The following is a 20,673-nucleotide window of genomic DNA, read 5'->3' on the forward strand; positions in this document are numbered from 1 at the left end:
ACTTGCCCTGATGGTGAGTTTAGCTAAGGAATTCCACTGTGGCATCTGTTAATAAAGAGGAATCTAAAATTCAAAGAAGAAGAAGGAGGAGGAGGAAGAGGAGAAGGAAGAAAGAAGAAGAGGAAGAAGGAAGAAGAAGAAGGAAGAATGAAGAAAAAAGAAGAAAGAAGAAGAAATTATGTCCTGAGGAACCAGGAAAATGGGCCTCTATATCCAAACACTGGGGGTTGGGGGGGGGGTCTTTGATATGTTTTTCTTTCACCTCTGTGCCCAAGAACAGCTAATATTATGAAAACTGTCAGGAGGCCTGTGAAGCAAAAATTCTGAGAACAACCTTGACATTTTAGTCAAAGATCTAGGAAAGAAGGTCCAGGGAGCTGTTAAATGTGGGGAAATTGGAAGTGAGAAATCAGTAAGATGTCCTAATTCTCTATATGAATCAGTATAAGATGTGACTCACCTCCCAGATGCACATGCATTGAAACCTCACGTATGTGGGATATCTGAGTTGTAGAGGAAGGAGTCTGAGGTCTGAACTGTTATATAATTTCCCACCTAAATAAAAAATTCACTACTGACAGGAATATGCATGGGACAGACATTAACAAAGCAAAGCTTCTGAAACTGACTGTAGCCACTAACAAGGTAACAAAGAATTTGCCATCTTATGCTAACTGGTAGGTAGTCTATTGATAAAATAAAACAAAACTTCACTCTTCTTCAGAGAATTTTTAACTGGACTCAGGACACTACAACTTGATATTTAAACTATCCAAAAAGGACTCCAATTCATTCAAAATTACACTAATAAAAGGAAGCTGGAGTTGCTCTACTAACATAAGTTGAAATAGACGAAAGCATAAGAAAAATATCACAAAAAGGAGATATGAGACAATACTAAAAATGAATTTATTTAGACATATCAATTCTAACTTAAAGTGTATTCACCTAATAATATTAGGTTGTTGGGAAAGTTATGACCTATTTTTGTGTTTTCCTAGGCAAAATTGAGTCAGGACTTGCCTGACAATACAATAAAACACAAAATAGAGAGTTAAGGTCTGAAGATGGAATAGACAAATTAATAATTACATTGAAAGATTTCAATACTTCTCTTAATTGTAAGAACAATAATTGATAGAACAAGCAGGGAGAAAATTAGCAAGTATGTGATGACCTGAATATTAGTATCTCTCAATTTGATCTAAGTGATATTACTAAAACACTTTATCTAACAACACCAGGATACATATTGTCTTTAAGTGCACATAAAACATTCACCAAGATAGATCTTTTTCTTGGCCATGAAAGAAATGTTAACTAATGTAAAAGAATTGAAATGATAAAACTATGTTCTCAGATCATAAGAGAATTAAACTAGGAATACACACGCACACACACATACACACACACATACTTGAAAAATCCCCAAATATTGCGAAACTATACAGTTTCCTTCTAAATAATCTATGGGTCAAGGAAGTATCAAGGAGAATTAAAAAGGAGTTTAAATTAATAATATGCAACATCTCAATACATGTGAGATTCACCTGAAGCAGGATTAAAAAAAATTCTTAGTGTTTAAATATATATGGTTAAAAAAAATGAAGTCCTCAAATTGATAACAAAAGTTCTCCTCCTTAAGAAACTAGAGATAGAAGAATAAAACTAGAAGAAGGAAGCAAGCATCAAAGAGTAGAAATCAGCAAATGACAAATTTCAAAGCAATATAGAAAAATATATCTTTCTTTGAAAGATGTACAAATTTAATAAAACTAAACAGTAAGAAAAAGGGAAGACACTTATTATCAATATCAGAAATAAAAGAGGGTAAATCATGTTAAACTCCACAAACACACTACAAGCAACTTTTGCCTGCTGTAATTTGAAAAATTTGAAGACAAGTTATTGATAACTACAAAATAAATTCTTCTGTGCTTTTGATTAATACTGCATTGATGATCAAATTATTGCACACAAAAGATAATAAAACTCACTTGAGAAGAAATATCCTGAATCACCTTATATTATTAAAGAAATTGACAAAGGAAAATTTCTGGCAAATAGAGAATAACTTAATAATAACATAAAGAAATAACTTTTTCACCATATAGTCCACAAAATAGAAGATAAAGGAACACTTCCCAACTTTCCAGGGGTAGAATTAGCATGATACCTAAACCAAGCAAAAACATTAAAAGAAAAGAAGACACAGTTCAATAGCAATAAAAACAAGTTACGTCCAACTGTATATAAAAAAGAAGATATGTCACCATCAGGTGGACTTTGTCCAGAGATTATAGGCTAGTTAATTGTTTGAAAACTAATCAATATTACTAACCATAGCACAAATTTAGAATGTAGAAAAAGCATTTGACAAAACCCCATATCCATTTATAATAAAAACTCACAGCAAATTAGAAATAAAAGTAAGTTTTTTAATCTGAGAAAAGATATCTCTGAAAAAAAATTCATAGGTAAAATCATATCTCCCTTTCAATGACTGAGCACAAGTCAAGGACGTGTTATTATCACCATATAGAACTAGCTTGTGCAATAAGGCAGGAAAAATATATTAAAGGCATATAGATTGTAAACAGATAGTTTATTTTATCTGTGTGTACCTAAAAAATTTACAGAAAAGTTCCCAAGATGAACAAGGAGTTTAGAAAAGTTCTTGAATACAAAAATCAGTATACTAAAACCAATTCTTTCTACACACTAGAAAAAATGATAAGAAGAATTTGCTTAAAAGACACTAATAATAGACCTACCTCCAAAAAATTTGGGTATAAATCTACTGAAATGTGTGCAGTATCTTTATACTGAATTCTATACATACACTCATGAAAGGAATGAAAGAGGACTCAAATACGCTTCTCTGAAACATTTGGTATCGTTAAGGTATTAATTCTTTCCAAGTTGACCTACAGACTCAGTGCAGTATTAATAAAAAGCACAGAACAATTTGTTTTGTAGTTATCAATAAATTGTCTCCAAATGATCCTTATAAAGGTCAACATTGTAGGACTCACACTACATAATTTCATAACTTATTGTAAAGTTATAGTAATCAAGATTGTGTGATACTGGTAAATGGATATATAGATCAGCTGCACAGAAAACAGAGTCTAAAAATGACCTACATAATGTGTTAAAAATTGATTTTTGGCAAAGGTCCAAATGTACTCAATAGCAAAAAAAAAATAAAGATTATTCTTTACAACAATTTTGTTGGAACAATTGGACACACATGTGCAAAAATAAATAAAATTTGACTCATGGTCAGTTTATACAAAAATTAACTCAATGTGAATCATAGGCATAAATTTAAAATGTAAGCATATAAAAGTTTTAGAAGAAAAGATAAAAAAAATCTTTTGACTTTGAGGCAGGCAAGGAGTTCTTAGAAACAACAAATGTACAAACTATAAAATAAAAGAGTAAATCAAATTATTAAAATTTAAAATATTTGGTCTGCAAAGAACACGATTTAGAGAATTGAAAAAATACAAGTCAGAAACTGAAGAAAAATGCTTGCAAATCACATAAAAAATCACGCATAAAATGTATTTTTAAAACTATCAGAAGGCAATAATAAGAAAACACTCAATCCAATTAACAAATTTGCAAAGGATTTTAAGATGTATTTCACCAGAGTAGATAAATAAATGCCAAATAAATATATGAATTAACCAATATCATTAGTCATCAGAGACATACAAATTAAATCTATAATAGCACAAATTAAACCTAAATACCTATTCAACTGGCTATTTAGAGAGAGAAAAAAAAAAGATCCTATACAATATCAAGTTCCAGCAAAAATGTGGAGCCATAGGAACTCTCGTACAATGCTAGTAGATATGCAAGATGTTAAAGCTACTTTGTACATTAGTATGTCAGTTTCTTATGACTTACCCATATTATATATTTACCTAAGTAAAATGAAAACTTTATAGTCACAAGGAATTAGTACTATCAAGGTGCCAAGCTGAGAATTGTTGATTAAAATAAATAAATACATAAAGTTAAATAAAATAATTCTTAAAAAAAAAGAAAATAGACATCTGGATACAGAGTGTAGGCATAAGGGGCCGTAAGTTCCAATTGCTATTTTTCAGACTTTCAGTTAATCCCACAATTTCAACTTTGAACCTTACCCCAACTTCTTACTCTTCTCAATCCTTAAAAATTCTAGATGCTCAGTTATTCAGGGTCTCTGCAGGGAAATTAGCTTGTTTTGTGTCATTATTCCCCTCTGTCAACCAACTGACAGGACTTGGTGACATCTACCCACTTAACTATAATTCTTCCTTGAATTTTTCTGAACTTGAATGTCACATTACCACAGTGCCTTGATGGATAATCTTGGGTCGGGTTGGTATATCTCCCTCCATGTTCTTCTTCAACATTGTAAACCTCCAGTGTGGTGTTTTCCACATTGTTCTTCAAAAAACACTTTTTTAGGGGGTTATCTTTCACAGTAGACCTAAATTATGCAAATTTAAATCATGCCTTATACTCTTTTGTATCACCTCTGCTTTCTATATTACTGTAGCCTTCCATGTGTTTGCTGAAAAAAAAATGAAATAAATGTCTCTGGTGCCCATTTAATCTATTTCCTCCCTGCATAATAGGCAATCCTATGGATAGGAAAGGAAAATCTGCTGAGGAGATTATTGAGTATCAACTAATTAGCACATCAAAAATTACACCAGTATCTACCACACATTTCTTAGATGGTATACTTAAGGCGAGATATGATTTTTGCCATCAACAGCTAAGAATCTAGTTACTTGGGATTTTTATAATTATTTTAATCACAAATTACCAAATCAGTACAGATATTTTTTGAACTGATTTTAAAAAATACCTAGGGATATAGATATGTCATAGAGGAATCTTTCAGAAGTGAGACACTGATTATTTTGGTCTCTATGTGTGTGTGTGAGAGAGAGAGAGAGAAAGAGAGATAATGTGTGTGTGTGTGTGTGCACATGCACATGTAGGAGAAGGGTGATTCATGGCCCTGGGCAATAGTAAAATATGAAATGGGAGAACTTAAATCTATTTCTTAAGCCACAAGTTGATATAGAGGAATCTACAATTATCATTTCACTTTGTCTTTGAAAATGTTCCATTTTTTTCTTATTATTGCTAGTTACAATTTGTAAAGGAACTTACTTTCAAATTAAGGCTATTTCTCATCAACTAAAAGACAGAAAAATAAAGGGCTTCTATCAAGAATATGATCAATTAGGGTAACTGCTGGTCCCTATTGTACAGATATTTCTATCTTGAGGGAAATATGATATTTGTAAATAAATTTTTTTCAGAGATTAAGTTAGAAAGTTGTTATTCTGATTAAAATTGTATTTTGTTTTATGAAAGGATTCACTAAAGGGCCTATTTAATTAAGAAAACTTGAGTATTTAAGTATTTGTTCATTCACAGATTACAAAAGGAAAGTAAGACTGGGCAATTAGAGACCCCAAAGATTTAATATAACTAGGTGTTCAATGAAGATGAACGTCTAGGAAATAATATAGAAAACTTGACTTATAAAAGTATTTATAGAAACTTACAAGATGAGATTGCCATTGCCAAGAAGATATCTCTAATTTTTACTATCTTTTCTCAGGATCTTTAAAAATACCTAGGAATATAGATAGGTCATATGTCATATGTCGTACCTCGAAGTGATGTCATGGATTGTGGGTGCTGGTATGTCACTTGGAGTATCTTCCACTGTGGTAATTTGGGTTCCATTGCTTTTCACACAGGCATACTTTGTGCATACTTCCACCTGGAAACATTAGTTTAGAAAATAATAAAACCAACCATTTCCAAACTGCAGACAGACAGCAGACTGAGTCCCACCTACACTCATTTCATATGCATCTTTTCCAGTTCTTGCTAGCCTCTCAGGGTTTAATAGATAATAATTTTTTATGTTAATTGACTCCAGTGGGATGAGCTCAGAGTGCTGAATTGGGCTCAGGACAACTGACTTAGTGATTAGAAAGATGATATTTAGCCTCTGGTTCAAACCATTCAGAAAGAGAAGGACATATTAATCTATTCAGAGCATAGCCAAGGAATGGACGATGCCCAAGTGACAGTGTGCTAGCATACTGGGTTGTCACTCAATACTGCACTCTAGATCCATAACCAAGTATGTAATGATCGTATCTTTTGGAAGTCTTGACACTTTACAACAAATAGCCTAAATGCTAGTGTCTAATGAAAGAAAAACGAGGCCTACCACACATTTCTTAGATGGTATACTTAAGGCGAGATATGATTTTTGCCATCAACAGCTAAGAATCTAGTTACTTGGGATTTTTATAATTATTTTAATCACAAATTACCAAATCAGTACAGATATTTTTTGAACTGATTTTAAAAAATACCTAGGGATATAGATATGTCATAGAGGAATCTTTCAGAAGTGAGACACTGATTATTTTGGTCTCTATGTGTGTGTGTGAGAGAGAGAGAGAGAAAGAGAGATAATGTGTGTGTGTGTGTGTGTGTGTGTGTGTGCACATGCACATGTAGGAGAAGGGTGATTCATGGCCCTGGGCAATAGTAAAATATGAAATGGGAGAACTTAAATCTATTTCTTAAGCCACAAGTTGATATAGAGGAATCTACAATTATCATTTCACTTTGTCTTTGAAAATGTTCCATTTTTTTCTTATTATTGCTAGTTACAATTTGTAAAGGAACTTACTTTCAAATTAAGGCTATTTCTCATCAACTAAAAGACAGAAAAATAAAGGGCTTCTATCCGACTACGTGGGAGTACAGCGACATAGCCATTACGCTAACTGCTGGTCCCGAGATATTTCTATCTTGAGGGAAATATGATATTTGTAAATAAATTTTTTTCAGAGATTAAGTTAGAAAGTTGTTATTCTGATTAAAATTGTATTTTGTTTTATGAAAGGATTCACTAAAGGGCCTATTTAATTAAGAAAACTTGAGTATTTAAGTATTTGTTCATTCACAGATTACAAAAGGAAAGTAAGACTGGGCAATTAGAGACCCCAAAGATTTAATATAACTAGGTGTTCAATGAAGATGAACGTCTAGGAAATAATATAGAAAACTTGACTTATAAAAGTATTTATAGAAACTTACAAGATGAGATTGCCATTGCCAAGAAGATATCTCTAATTTTTACTATCTTTTCTCAGGATCTTTAAAAATACCTAGGAATATAGATAGGTCATATGTCATATGTCGTACCTCGAAGTGATGTCATGGATTGTGGGTGCTGGTATGTCACTTGGAGTATCTTCCACTGTGGTAATTTGGGTTCCATTGCTTTTCACACAGGCATACTTTGTGCATACTTCCACCTGGAAACATTAGTTTAGAAAATAATAAAACCAACCATTTCCAAACTGCAGACAGACAGCAGACTGAGTCCCACCTACACTCATTTCATATGCATCTTTTCCAGTTCTTGCTAGCCTCTCAGGGTTTAATAGATAATAATTTTTTATGTTAATTGACTCCAGTGGGATGAGCTCAGAGTGCTGAATTGGGCTCAGGACAACTGACTTAGTGATTAGAAAGATGATATTTAGCCTCTGGTTCAAACCATTCAGAAAGAGAAGGACATATTAATCTATTCAGAGCATAGCCAAGGAATGGACGATGCCCAAGTGACAGTGTGCTAGCATAATGGGTTGTCACTCAATACTGCACTCTAGATCCATAACCAAGTATGTAATGATCGTATCTTTTGGAAGTCTTGACACTTTACAACAAATAGCCTAAATGCTAGTGTCTAATGAAAGAAAAACGAGGCCTAGAAAGGCCTTCCAATATGGCTGAACTTTTGACCTTTTCAATGTCATTTGTTCCAGCTAAATTTCGTTTTCACCTTCATCACAGAAGTAAATCAGTATTTACTCCTTTAATTCTGCCAGCTAATCTGAACAAAAACTGAGGAGGGTAAAATAATTAAAGAGTTAAAACAGGTCTTATCAAGCATTAGTAACACAAAAGGAACACATTCAATGAGAGGGAGGGAAGATGAATGAATATACAAGAGATGGCCGGTGAAACATCCCCAAAGTGACATCATTCTACTCTCAATTGGACGATAAACCATAGAGTAACTGTACTTTCTGCAGTGCTACTTTACTTTCTGCAATGAACAAATAAATGGAAGAGGGAAGCCATATACTGATCAGTCTTAAATACTGATTCTGAGCTTTCAAATGAAGCAGGTCTCAGATTTTTTCCATTGGCATTTGAGGAAAGAAAATATATTGGCATTTGAGGAAAGAAAATATTATTCTCATTGTATTTAGTAAATGCATTTTATTCACAGGACTTCTGAACCTAGATGGAGTTGAGGTGCGCGCGCACGCGCACACACACACACACATATATATATATATGTGTGTGTGTGTGTGCATGTGTGTATATATATATATATCACACATATATGAGGTTGTCAGAAAAGTCATGACTTTTTTTGGAGAGGATTTTGCTATAGCATGTGCTCATCACAGACAGAGAGAGACAGAGAGACAGAAAGCAAGAAATCACCCCCCAGAGGGGATGGTCACATGGCAATCCCTTCTCCTCCACTCTCCTCTCAGGATCTTGGGCATGCACACACATGCACCTGGCGTGAGTTTAAGCCACTTGGTCCGGGATTCGAACCGTGGTCGACTACATGGCAGTCCAGCGACATAGCCATTATGCCAACTGCTGGTCCCATGACTTTTTTCTCCTACTTTTTCCTATGCAAAAACGCATGATGACTTTTTCAACAACTCAAAATAAACATGTGTATACGTTTGTGTGTGTACGTATATTGCAATATGAGTTGTATTATTTATTTATGCCATATAGATTTTTGAGGTACTATTTAATGGATATTCAAACACTATCAATGCCTTCCACTTTGAGTATGTCCAATCTAACTTGAAATAACTTAGAGGCACATGACATGAAATATCACTATAATAGAATTAGTGGCAATAAACTTTCTACATATTGGAAAATGTCTAACAGTGTGATGCACATTGAGATAACTCAGAATCAATTCACCTATGGATTATCTGCATACATGTACACATTATAAGAATCATAAATGTTTATAACATTCCACATACCCCATACCAAGGTAACTCAGGTAATTTGATAAAAATCATGTGTGCAATAAACAATAATCAATGTACTTTTCTTCTTTTACAATTCGTTTTTAAGTCTAATTTTCTTAGGAAGCCAGGTCTATGGAACAGAGTGGGGAAAGCTGTTGATTGTACCAGGTGACAATGCATGTTTCACATCCAAATGTGGGGAAGAGAAGGAGATAAGAAATCGAAAGAACATTTCTAAGGGAAAAAATGAGTGAAATGAGGCTGAGGTCAAATAAAATTTCTGTGCTCAACATCTTCTGAAGCTCTTACAAATTTTAGAAGTAGGCTAGCTTATATAAAATTTACCAAATTGGAAACCTTCATGATAAACTTTGAGCTTCTGAAATACTCTGTTTTTGTTACTGTTGTGTACATTTGGCCTTGTTTTTCTTTTACATCTTACTAACTTACCAAGATTTCTTTTTTTTAAAAGAATTATTTTACTTAACTTTATTACTATTATTATTTTCCAGTCTGATCAGAGAGAGAAAGAGAGGGAAAGCGAGAAAGCAAGCCGCCAGGTCCAGAACTTGAACCACAGTCGACCATGTGGGAGTCCAGCGCCTTTAATCATCACGCCACCTGCTGGCCCCAATTTACCAAGATTTCTAATTCCTTATTGATTGCTCTTTATTTGCTTAAGTAGTCCCTTCTTTCACATAGGTAAAGTTCATTACTCATTTTTTAAATGATGATTGGATATATTCAGTGCACCCTCAGATAAAATCTTTTAATTTTAGGTCATCAGAAAAGTCATGACATATTTTTCTATGTGTTTCTATGCAAAAATGCATCACGACTTTCCCAACAACCCACTATTTTTCTGTCTACCATATTTGTATTTACATATTCCTTCCTGTTGCATTTGAATCACATAATGCTAGAGGTATATAGAACACTGTAAACCATTCAGTCCATTGTCCCTACAAGAGACAAAATTAATACCAAGTAGGGTTATGTAACTTTCCCGAAACTATTAAGTTAGTGAATAGCAGAAATGGAAATAGAAATAAAATTTCCATATCCATAGGCTGATTCAGATTTTAATATTAGTACAAGATCCAGGAAAAAAGACAAACTACTCAGCAAGATTTATTTAGAATGTGTGATTAGCTTCATATTGCCAGTGAGAATTTCATCACCATCATTTTCCATATTATCATTGTTTTTACTCTAGAGACGCCTGTGTTTGCCCACAGCAAACAGATTTAATTCTGATCAATTTCCCTCTTTTCTCTCTCATTCTCCACCAAATAAATAATCTGTAACCAAGACAGAAGGAATTCACTTGGATACATATCCTGGCATGTTTTATTTAACATATCCATAAGCTTAACCATCAAAAAACAATGCTCTAACCTGAATGTCATAGATAGTGAAGGGAGACAGGTCCCTCAGAATAAATGACCCAGGCACATTCATTCCAGTCTTGTAGAGCTTATTATTTACATAGATAGAATACTCAGTGACAACGCCATTTGGGTTTGAAGGAGATGTCCAGATGACACGTACAGCTGTACTGTTGATGATGACAACCTCTGGAGGAAGCATGCCCTGAGGCTCTAGAATTAAAGGAAGAAACTGAATAAACTCCAGCTGTCTCTGAAAAAGCACTTGTTAAACTCAATGCAGATTAGTATTTAGGTTTAGCAAAGGATTCCTTGCTTATCTGCTTTTCTCTGATGAAGTTATCACAGTCTGTAGTCCTCTTGTAAATTGGCTTATTATACTCTCAGTTAGAAACCATAAGAGTTGGTGGTAAAATGCTTTTATACCACCAGCACAGTGCTAATCTTCAATACTATGTGGCCAGTGGGAAATGATGATAAATTATTCACCCATCTGCACCACTAACACATATCTATTATTTGTCTCTTTTCCATCCCTCCACTCCATACCTCCTGGGTAAGGGGGGGATGAAGGAAAAAAAGAAAATTCACTTCTTCAGCAAAAAATAAAACCGAAATACATTGAGGCTGGTGGAACGTGAAAAATCATTTGATGTTACTAGCTTGTAACTCAAGCAATATGAAGCAATAATGCAATATTGTCATTATGTAAATGATTTTGAATGTTGATTACCATAGGTAATGATGAAATCTAACAGTAGAAAAAAATCTTGCTTAGCGTTAAATTACACAATTATTCAAGCGTGTCAGAAATAACTATGCAAAGACCTATTTTTATCCTAAGAACCCATCTTAACTAGTTGAAAAATTGTCCTTGTGATCCATCCTATTTTATAAACAAAAGGTGCTGACCTTTGGCACCACGAAGGGAAATGGGTTCCACACTTAAAGAGCTCTGCTAATGATCTGGAACACTTGCTTGGGAGGTAATGATATTATAATGTTTATAATGAGGCTTTATAAAGCCAAAAAGATGACAAAGACCATTCCAAACACATTTCAGATTCACAACTTGCTTCCCTTGCTTCCTCCCCCTTGCTAACTGACTTAGAAATGAGTCAGAGGCAATTTTTCTCAGTGGCTGAACTTCCACCTACCATTTCTGGTGACTCAGGGAGGGTTCTCACTGTGCTTTGGCTGTTGTTTTGAAAAGCACACTGCTCCTAAGAGAAAATCTTTAAAAAAATGTTTCTAAATGTCACCATTTATTGATGCGAACTCAGCTCCAAACTAAGCATACACCGAAAAGAACAGGAACAAACTGGGCTAATATCTCATTATTAGAGCCTCGTGCTGCTGTCTCAACGGGACCACTTATTGATCTGCTACTTGACGACAGCAAGCACTTAAGCATTTTAGCCCTGACTCCCTTCCCTCCGACACCGGAAATTTTATAATGGAGGGATGACTGATCTCAACCCAGGCAAGAATCAATCAATTTCATTCGCCTCTTTGAAGCCCAATATCCCCTTGAATCTGGACTCACCCCCATCACAAGTGGTTGCGTGCAGTACTGCACTGTTGATGCTGTGGACTCCGTTGAAGACAGAGATAAAAATCCGATACTCTGTGTTTGGATTTAAGTGGCCAATGACATGAGAGTTTACATCTGCGAGAATTTTTAGAGATTCATTTGAGGTAGCAGAACTCCAAAATAGTGTATAGTAGTCAACATCACCCTGTAAGTCTTGAAAAGCTGTTAAAAATAAATGCAAGACATTGTAAATGTGCCTGATCTAAATGGGTATCAGGGGAAAGAAGAATAAACTATCATCAGCTACTTCTAGAATGACCACAAAAAAAAAAAAAATAAATAAATAAAAGAGGCTTATGGAAACCTTGTACTAAAAAGATTAAAAAAAAAGCTTATGAAAGTGTCTTTGTGGTGGTACTACTGGTGATATATATATATATATATATATATATATATATAAACAAATTGAATTTTCCCAAACCCATAATTAATTGCAAGGAACCAAGTATAGGCATATTAGAGTTGATAGTCTCAAACTTTTAAATTTCCTTTAAGTATTTTCATTTTGCTCCTTAATATTTTTAAACTAATCTTCAAAGCTTTGAAATAATACTTATGGAAAGAAATTAAGAGTAAAAAGTATATACAATTAGATGAAAAAAACTTTGAATTTTCCCAAACCCATAATTAATTGCAAGGAACCAAGTATAGGCATATTAGAGTTGATAGTCTCAAACTTTTAAATTTCCTTTAAGTATTTTCATTTTGCTCCTTAATATTTTTAAACTAATCTTCAAAGCTTTGAAATAATACTTATGGAAAGAAATTAAGAGTAAAAAGTATATACAATTAGATGAAAAAAACTTCTATTCATAAGTAACATCCTTAAGAGAAGTCTCTGCTAATACAAATATGGGCATTTCCTGACATAGACCCTAGAGACATTTTTAACTTTCTAATAAAATTGGCTAAATGGATCTAGAAAAATGTTTAAATAGCTATCCTTTTATATACATTGCTGATGTAGCAGGGCTATATAACATGTTTTTCTTAAGGATTGGCTCAGTAGGATTCTACGATGATATTTAAATTATAATCAAGTCTCTTTTTTTCATATTTCGATGTATTTCTATGGTGTAGACAGGCTTTTAAAAGGTACTAAAATCAATTGCTAATTGTCTCACAAATATAACTCATCAATTCTTCATTAAAAGAATTCTTTATTCTTTCAAAAAGCAGTGCACTAGTTTTTTCTCCTCTTTCACTCTATTTCTCAATTTTTGCCCTAAGTTATCCTTTTCATTATCTGCCCACAGTGATTCTCTTAAGAGTCATTTATATAAAAACAGTCATATTTTCTTAGGTAGGAAGTAGAATACTTACATTATTATTATTAGGTTGATGGAAAAGTCATGATGCATTTTTGCATAGAAAATCATATAAAAACATACATCATGACTTTTTTGACAACCCAATATTTTCTAAGACTTTAAGTATGAACTATTACATTGATTTGTGTTAAGCTGGTGGTGTGGGGGTTGGTGGAGTATTGGTTTACAAGCCTCATAAAATTATATGTCAAATCATGGACCAGAATACAGTTCAGCACCATGAGTTCACGGATTGGAAGGATAAGGTAGCATTTCTCTTTAAGGTTATTGAAGTGAAATTTTGGGCATATATGAGAACCCAGTATTTGGCCATGTGAAGTAATCTGCCTTTGCGAACCATTATGATTTTTTTTGTTTTTGTTTTTGTTTTTTTTTTGAAGATTTTTGGTAGAGGGCGCGTGCGCTGGCCAGAGAGACAGAAAGCAAGAAATCACCCCCCAGGGGGGATGGCCACACCCCAATCCCTTCTCCTCCGTTCTCCTCTTGGGATCTTGGGCACGCACGCACACATGCCCGGCGTGAGTCTTAAGCCACCGGGTCCAGGACACGAATCGCAGTCGACTACATGGGAGTCCAGCAACATAGCCATTACACTAACTGCTGGTCCCGAGAACCATTATGATTTTTTGAAGGATCTTTTGCATTAAGTTTTAGGAATCTTTCATAAAATACTAAGCTTTGTGGTTTTGTTTTGAATTTACACTTTGGTGAGTATGTGTACCTATGCACAAAAGGCAGTGAGAGAATGAAATAGAGAAAAAGAACCACCCCCTGTAAGGTCTAGCTCAGTTCCTCTCCCATAGTCCTCCAGATGGTCAGGATCTTGGGCACAGGTGTGTTTCAAGACAACTCAGGATATGAAACCACAGTTGGCCATGTGGCTTCTAGCACTATAGATCAGTATGTTCTTGTTGGTGTGACGGAAGCTGGGCCACGAATACTAAATTTATCCTAAGAACGCAATTCTTTTTCACTTTATATCTAGCAATGGTTAAAAAGGTGTGGTAACTAAAGATAAAACAACCTCATAGAAGCAGAAACATAGACACACTACCAGAGACTGGGAATGATGGGAGGGAGGACAGACAAGAACAGAGAGCTGTTGATTCATGGTAACAGAATTTTCCCAACAACCAAAAATGTGTGGTGTGCCAGCATAATGGTAAGAGTTTATGTTAGAAGTCCTTTGGCAATTGTTCATAGAATTTGGGAGGTTGGAATGTATCTTTTCTTTGAGGCCACAAAATGTAAACACATGAAACAATTAGAGTATTATTCATTGGCAGGAACAGGTTAATCATACCCTTTAATATTTTCCTAAATGGTAATATTAGTCAAGTACAGCAAAGCCATGGGTGTTTTGAGTGTCAAAGTTCTTTCCATCATTAGAACCATTTTCTACTGGTTTACAGTATCATTACTTATTAATGTGGCAGCTGTGATATACTGAAAAGTATACCAGATTCGAAGTTCATGTATTTTAGTTTATAAAATTAAGCTTTAAAGACATAATACTAATGAAGTGTTTTAAAACTCTATTTACAAATATAAATGCATTTTACTTGGGTTATTAAATGTACTTAATAATCTCTTCCATCAAATTCTAAATACTATACTTACATAGATACATTAAATATATTGGGACGAGCACCACAAATTCAAGATGAGCAAAGACCATCTTTCACTATCTGAATGAAGTTCCATTAAATGGACATTCCTTGCCATGTGCAGGTTGATGCTTTTGAAATAAAACAGAGCTTATTTTTCCAAGCAAGACAGAAAAATATGAGGACTGTTTTGTTGCTCATATCTTACACTGCATGATATAGACGGTCCTGTGACCAGAAACAGGTAGTATCTCTGGACAAGAAGCATAGATTTCTGCCCTGTCCTGCCTCTGACCAGCATCTGCTTCAATGCTTCTCTTTTGTTGTTTATGTAGATGTTACACTTTTGTTTTTGTTATTTATGTAGATATTACAGTTTGAAAACATGGGAAAGAAAGTAGAAACCCATTATTCTTTTGTATTCAACAAGTTCATGAGCAATGCTTTGAAGAATAAATTCTGGGAGCTGTTTATGTACAGGAGTATGTTTTTTCATTGTCCAAATAAAGTCTTCACACTTTAATGGGCTCTTCCTAAGTCAGTGAACTGTCTGAAAAACTATGGACATTATCTTCAGTTCAACAGACCAGGACAAAGTTAAAGGCTGATGACTTTGATCTTACTTCTGAGAGAAAGATTATTAAAACTGAAACAGCTGGAATGAGAAGCCAAGTAGATTTCACCCCACCCATCAATTGAGAGAAGCTAGATTTGAATATGTTTCTCTTTTTTAAAAGAGAAAATAGTAAGTTATAAGTCTTCTAGCATAAGACAAGGAACACATAGCCTAGAACCTTCAAAAGCAAAAATTGTGTCTATTGCTCTCTAAAAATGAGATAGAGGTTTTATAACCATTTACATGGTGTACCCTCAAATAACAAAAAAGATAGCCTTTATGAAACAGAAACGTTTATGAAATTGGTGCCTGAAATAATAAAATGCCAGGCATGAAGACATAAAGAAAATCTGCCTTAAAAAAGAAAAGCGAGAAAACATAAAGGAATGACAGAATTAAAATCTACATTGTAAGCAGGAAATGGCAGAGTTAGAAATGCACACTATCAAATAATAAAGAGGAAAATGACTATAAAGAAACTTATGGGGGACCAGCAGATAGCGTATTGGCTATGTTGCTGGACTCCCATGGAGTCGACCGCTGTTTGAGTCCCAGCCCCAGTAGTTTAAACTCCTGCTGGGCACGTGTGCGTATGTGCCCAAGATCCTGAGAGGAGAATGAAGGAGAAGGGATTGCGGTGTGGCCATCCCCCGTGGGGGGTGATTTCTCGCTATCTATCGCTCTGTCTCTCTCTTTCTGGCAAGCACATGTGCCCTATAGCAAAAACCTCTTCCCCCAAAAAAGAAACCTATGAAAGTAAATTATAAACACTGATGGCGAAGAATGAGGAAACGATCTAATTAACTTGAAAAATAAATGAGATAAATAACCATGGATTAAAAAGTACCCTATCAAATCTTACCTCAAATGAAAGTTATTATCTATAAATTGAATGGACTAATACAGCTTTGTACTGAATAATGATAATATAGGAGGTCTTTAAAAAGTTTGTGAAAAATACATATTATGAAAAAACTATGCATGAATTTAAATTTTTTCTGCACTGATAAAAACTTGCATTTTAATTTCTATGAACCTTCGGAAGTTCTCTCATCTGTCTAAATGTAGACATATAAAAAAATGAAAGATATCTACCAAGAAGAAAAAATTAGACAAGTTCTTAGACTTTTCATTTGGAACATTAAATGTTGGAGGACAATGGAACAATTTTAATAAGTTTTAAGGTAAAATATTTTCCAACCAAGCATTTCATAAACAAATTATTTATGTGGAATGACAGCAGAAAGACTTTCTTATGCTTTCTGATGTAGGCAAAAAACTAAGAGAACATGCAAACCAATAATTTTTTTTTTTTTTTTGGAGAGGTTTTTGCTATAGGGTGCGTGTGCTTGCCAGACAGACAGAGAGACAGAAAGCGAGAAATCACCCCCCGGGGGGGATGGTCATGCTGCAATCCCTTCTCCTCCATTCTCCTCTCGGGATCTTGGGCATGAACGCACATGCGCCGGGCATTAGTTTTAAGCCACCGGGTCCGGGATGCGAACTGCAGTCGACTACGTGGGAGTCCAGCGACATAGCCATTATGCTAACTGCTGGTTCCCCAAACTAATTAATTTTTTAACCTTAATGATAAAATTATCCATTTTATTAACCAGAGGACAGAAAGATGAATCAAGATCCAGAACTCAAGATTGGGAAAGCTTAAAAATTTATAATAAATATTGAAGCCATTCAGAGAAAACTGCTGTGTAAAACAATTATATAACAACAACAAAAATAATTTACAAACCAAACTACTGAAAATAGTAGTTGAAAAAGATAGAAAAATTAACAGCATTTTTAATCCTTTCTTAACTTTTTAATTTGCCTGTGGGCACATCTATTTACCAAAGAGAGACAGAGAATGGAGGAATGAGAGAAAGCACCTCCCACAGGGGATGATCACACTGCAATCCTTCTGCTATTTCTCCTCTCAGCATTTTAGGCTTACATGCACATGAGACTGGTATGTTTTTCAAGTCACAGACTCTGGTACTTGAACCATGCAGTAGGCCATGTGGGATCCAGACTCCTTAACTACCATGCTATAGACTGGTCCAAGTTAAATTCTTTATTATACATAGAATATTTTTAAAAAATGGAAAATAGAAAAGGACATTACTAATCACTAAGAGCATTAGTAGCATAAATGGAATTTATACTTCAAAATACACTACAGCATAGGAAAGTTGTGGCAAAGTTCCCTAGAACTCACTAATACCAATAGTTTTCTATTCTTCTCATGTAGATACACTGCATTTTCTGGGCCTCTTGCCTCTGGTTTAGATCACATGAGCTATTTGTGACACATTTGGACGGAGATGTGTCTTAGTCCACTATTATGTTGCTATACAGAAATACCTGAGACTGGGTGATGTATAAATAAAGAGGTTTATTTGGCTCACAATTCTGGTGAATGAAAATCCAAGAGTATGTGGCTGGCATCACACTGGCTTCAGGCATTACATCAGAACAAGGCCAACAGAAATAGAGAGAAAGATAGGCATATGTAAAAAGAGAAAAAAAGGATTCCTCATTTCCTCTGTTTGTCCTTCCCATACTCTCAGCCAAGTGGCTGGTGTCCTCTCAATAAGGCCCATGTAACAGTCCTACCACCCTCCAAAACCCTTACATGAGAGACTAAACTTGATGAATCCCGGGTGGCCAATCCATTATCCAAACCACAGCTTGATGTTAAGGAACAATTCATCATCCATAATTGTTTCAAGTTTTCCCATCCTGTTAGGACTCCAGAATTCTAGGAGATGGTGGATCCACTAAATAGAAGGAGCCTAGATCCTTAAATAGTCCATGAGGGTTTAAAAAAAGGATAAGAAATTTATAGATACATCTCAAAGGTTTGTTTTTGTTTTCTGAGTGAATTCCACTAAACAAGATAAGTTTCTGAGTGAATATTATTAAATATGATGGGAAGAATTGTGGGATAAAGATTTTGGAACTTGTGATTATTGGAATGAATTATTATTATTTTTTGCCATTAGATGAACTTAAAAATTAAAGTGTGAATGTTTGAGTTGGAGTTATATAATGGAAGTTAAGGCATGGAAATTAGTTTATATTTGAAGCATTAGGAAGGAATGGGGATTTGTTCTAAGATTATGTTAAATATGGGTATCATGGGAAATATTTCCCAGATAGTCTAATCTTTCTGTGGATAGACTAGATTTTGTAGACCACATAAGTTTACCTGAGTAGATATTATACTAACTTTAGCAGATCAGGTCAACCTCAGTGAGTTGGAGTAGGTTGTAACCCCTGGATGCATTCTTCACTATTAAATGTCACTTTTTGGTGACCATCTCCAATTATCAGTCAAAGAACTTAGCTAGAGCAAGTTCTCAAATAGAAAACATGCCCTTTTCCTGTGTAATGGACTCTCAATAAATTTAAAACAGTTGTTAGCAAGTGTATGTCTTTTCAGATTGCCAAAATAAAATACTATGGACTGGGTGACTTAAATAATAGAAATTTATTTCTCATAGTTTGGAAGGTAGAAGTCTATGATCAAGGCACTGGCAAATTTTTTTTCAAGAGAGGATTTTTTTTCTCCCCAATTAATCACAGAATGCATGTGCATGCATGTGAGAGTAAGCCAGAGAGAATAATGAGCACTCCCAGAGAGATGAGCACCCTCCACAGGGTCTGGTCACACAGCAATCTCCTTCCTCCAGTCCTCTAGTTCATTGGATCTTGGGCATTCACCCATGTACCTGGTGTACTTCAGGCTATGTTGGGGATTTGAACCACCAAGCAGTGTGTTACTACTGCACCATGGAGCTGGCCCTGAAGACTTTTTCTAGCTTGAAGATAAGGGCTTCTTGCTAGGTCCTCACGTGGCCCTTCCTCTGTGCATGGACAAAGAAAAAGTAGCTCTCTGGTGTCTCTTCTTAAAAGGACACTAGTCCTGTTGATTCAGAAGCTCACTCTTCTGACTTAATGTAACTTTAATTACTTCCCTAGAAGATCCACCTTCAAATACTGCTAGGCAGAGAGTCAGGGATTTGACTTATAAATTTGGAGGAGGATGCAAACATTCAATTCATAACAGATGGGCTAGTTGAAAGTCTTCCTGTAACAGCAATTAGAGTATATTCTTTATATGCTCTTAGATTGCTTTTAGAGATTATTATCAGTGTCAACTATATCCTCTAGCTCTTTATCATCTAGATCAAGGATCAGCAAAGTATGGTTTATAAGCCAAATCTCCCCTATATGCCAAATCTGACCCATCACATGTTTCTTTTTTTTTTAAGAGAGATTTTTGCTATAGGGCAGGTACACTTGCCAAGGAGACAGAGAGAGACAGAGAGACAGAAAATCACCGCCGTCCCCGCTCCAGGGGAGATGGCCAGACCGCAATCCCTTCTCCTCCATTCTCCTCTCAGGATCTTGGGCACGTATGCACATGCATCCAGTGTGAATGTAAGTTGCCAAGTCCAGGACTCAAACCTCTATTGACTACGTGGGAGTCCAGGGACATTACCATTACACCATCTACTGGTCTGCTACCCACATCACCTGTTTTTATACCACATATCCGAGCTAAGAATAATTTCCAAATTTTCAAATGGTTGGGAAAAAAAAAGAATAATGTTTCTTGACATGTTAAAATAATATGACAATCAAATATCAGTGTCCATAATAAAGTTTTATTAGAACACAGAATAGTTAGTTAAGAATTATTTATTGCTATGTTACATGCCACAATGGCCAAGTTAAGTAGCTGTGACCAGTGACTGTATTGTCTGCAAATTCTAAAGCAGACCTTTATGAAAACGGCCTTTAATAAAAATGTTTTCTGTCTTGGTCTAGATCAAGCACAATAAACCATTCCTTTATTTTAAAAGAAAAGAATTATTTTTATTTAACTTTCCTTCTTTCTTTTCTTCTTTCTCCATTCTCTCTCCTTCCTTCCTTCCTTGCTCTTTCTTCCTTCCCTCCTTCCCTCCCTCCTTCCCTCCCTCCCTCCCTCCCTCCCTCTC

The 20,673-nt window shown here is 34.9% G+C and overlaps 1 protein-coding gene across 1 annotated transcript in view; it reads right to left on the reverse strand.

Moving 5' to 3' along the window:
- USH2A (usherin) overlaps nt 1-20,673 on the reverse strand; it is an 819,384-nt gene that overhangs the window by 229,337 nt on the left and 569,374 nt on the right. The window contains exons 44-46 of the mRNA XM_006155854.1: nt 12,069-12,278; nt 10,533-10,735; nt 7,258-7,370 (exon numbers count right to left, since the gene is read on the reverse strand). Coding sequence (XP_006155916.1) covers nt 7,258-7,370; nt 10,533-10,735; nt 12,069-12,278 — 526 coding nt within the window. The remainder of the gene's footprint in view (nt 1-7,257; nt 7,371-10,532; nt 10,736-12,068; nt 12,279-20,673) is intronic.

Source organism: Tupaia chinensis, unplaced genomic scaffold, assembly GCF_000334495.1.
Source record: "Tupaia chinensis unplaced genomic scaffold, TupChi_1.0 Scaffold000473_1, whole genome shotgun sequence".
Classification (NCBI taxonomy): Eukaryota; Metazoa; Chordata; class Mammalia; order Scandentia; family Tupaiidae; genus Tupaia; species Tupaia belangeri.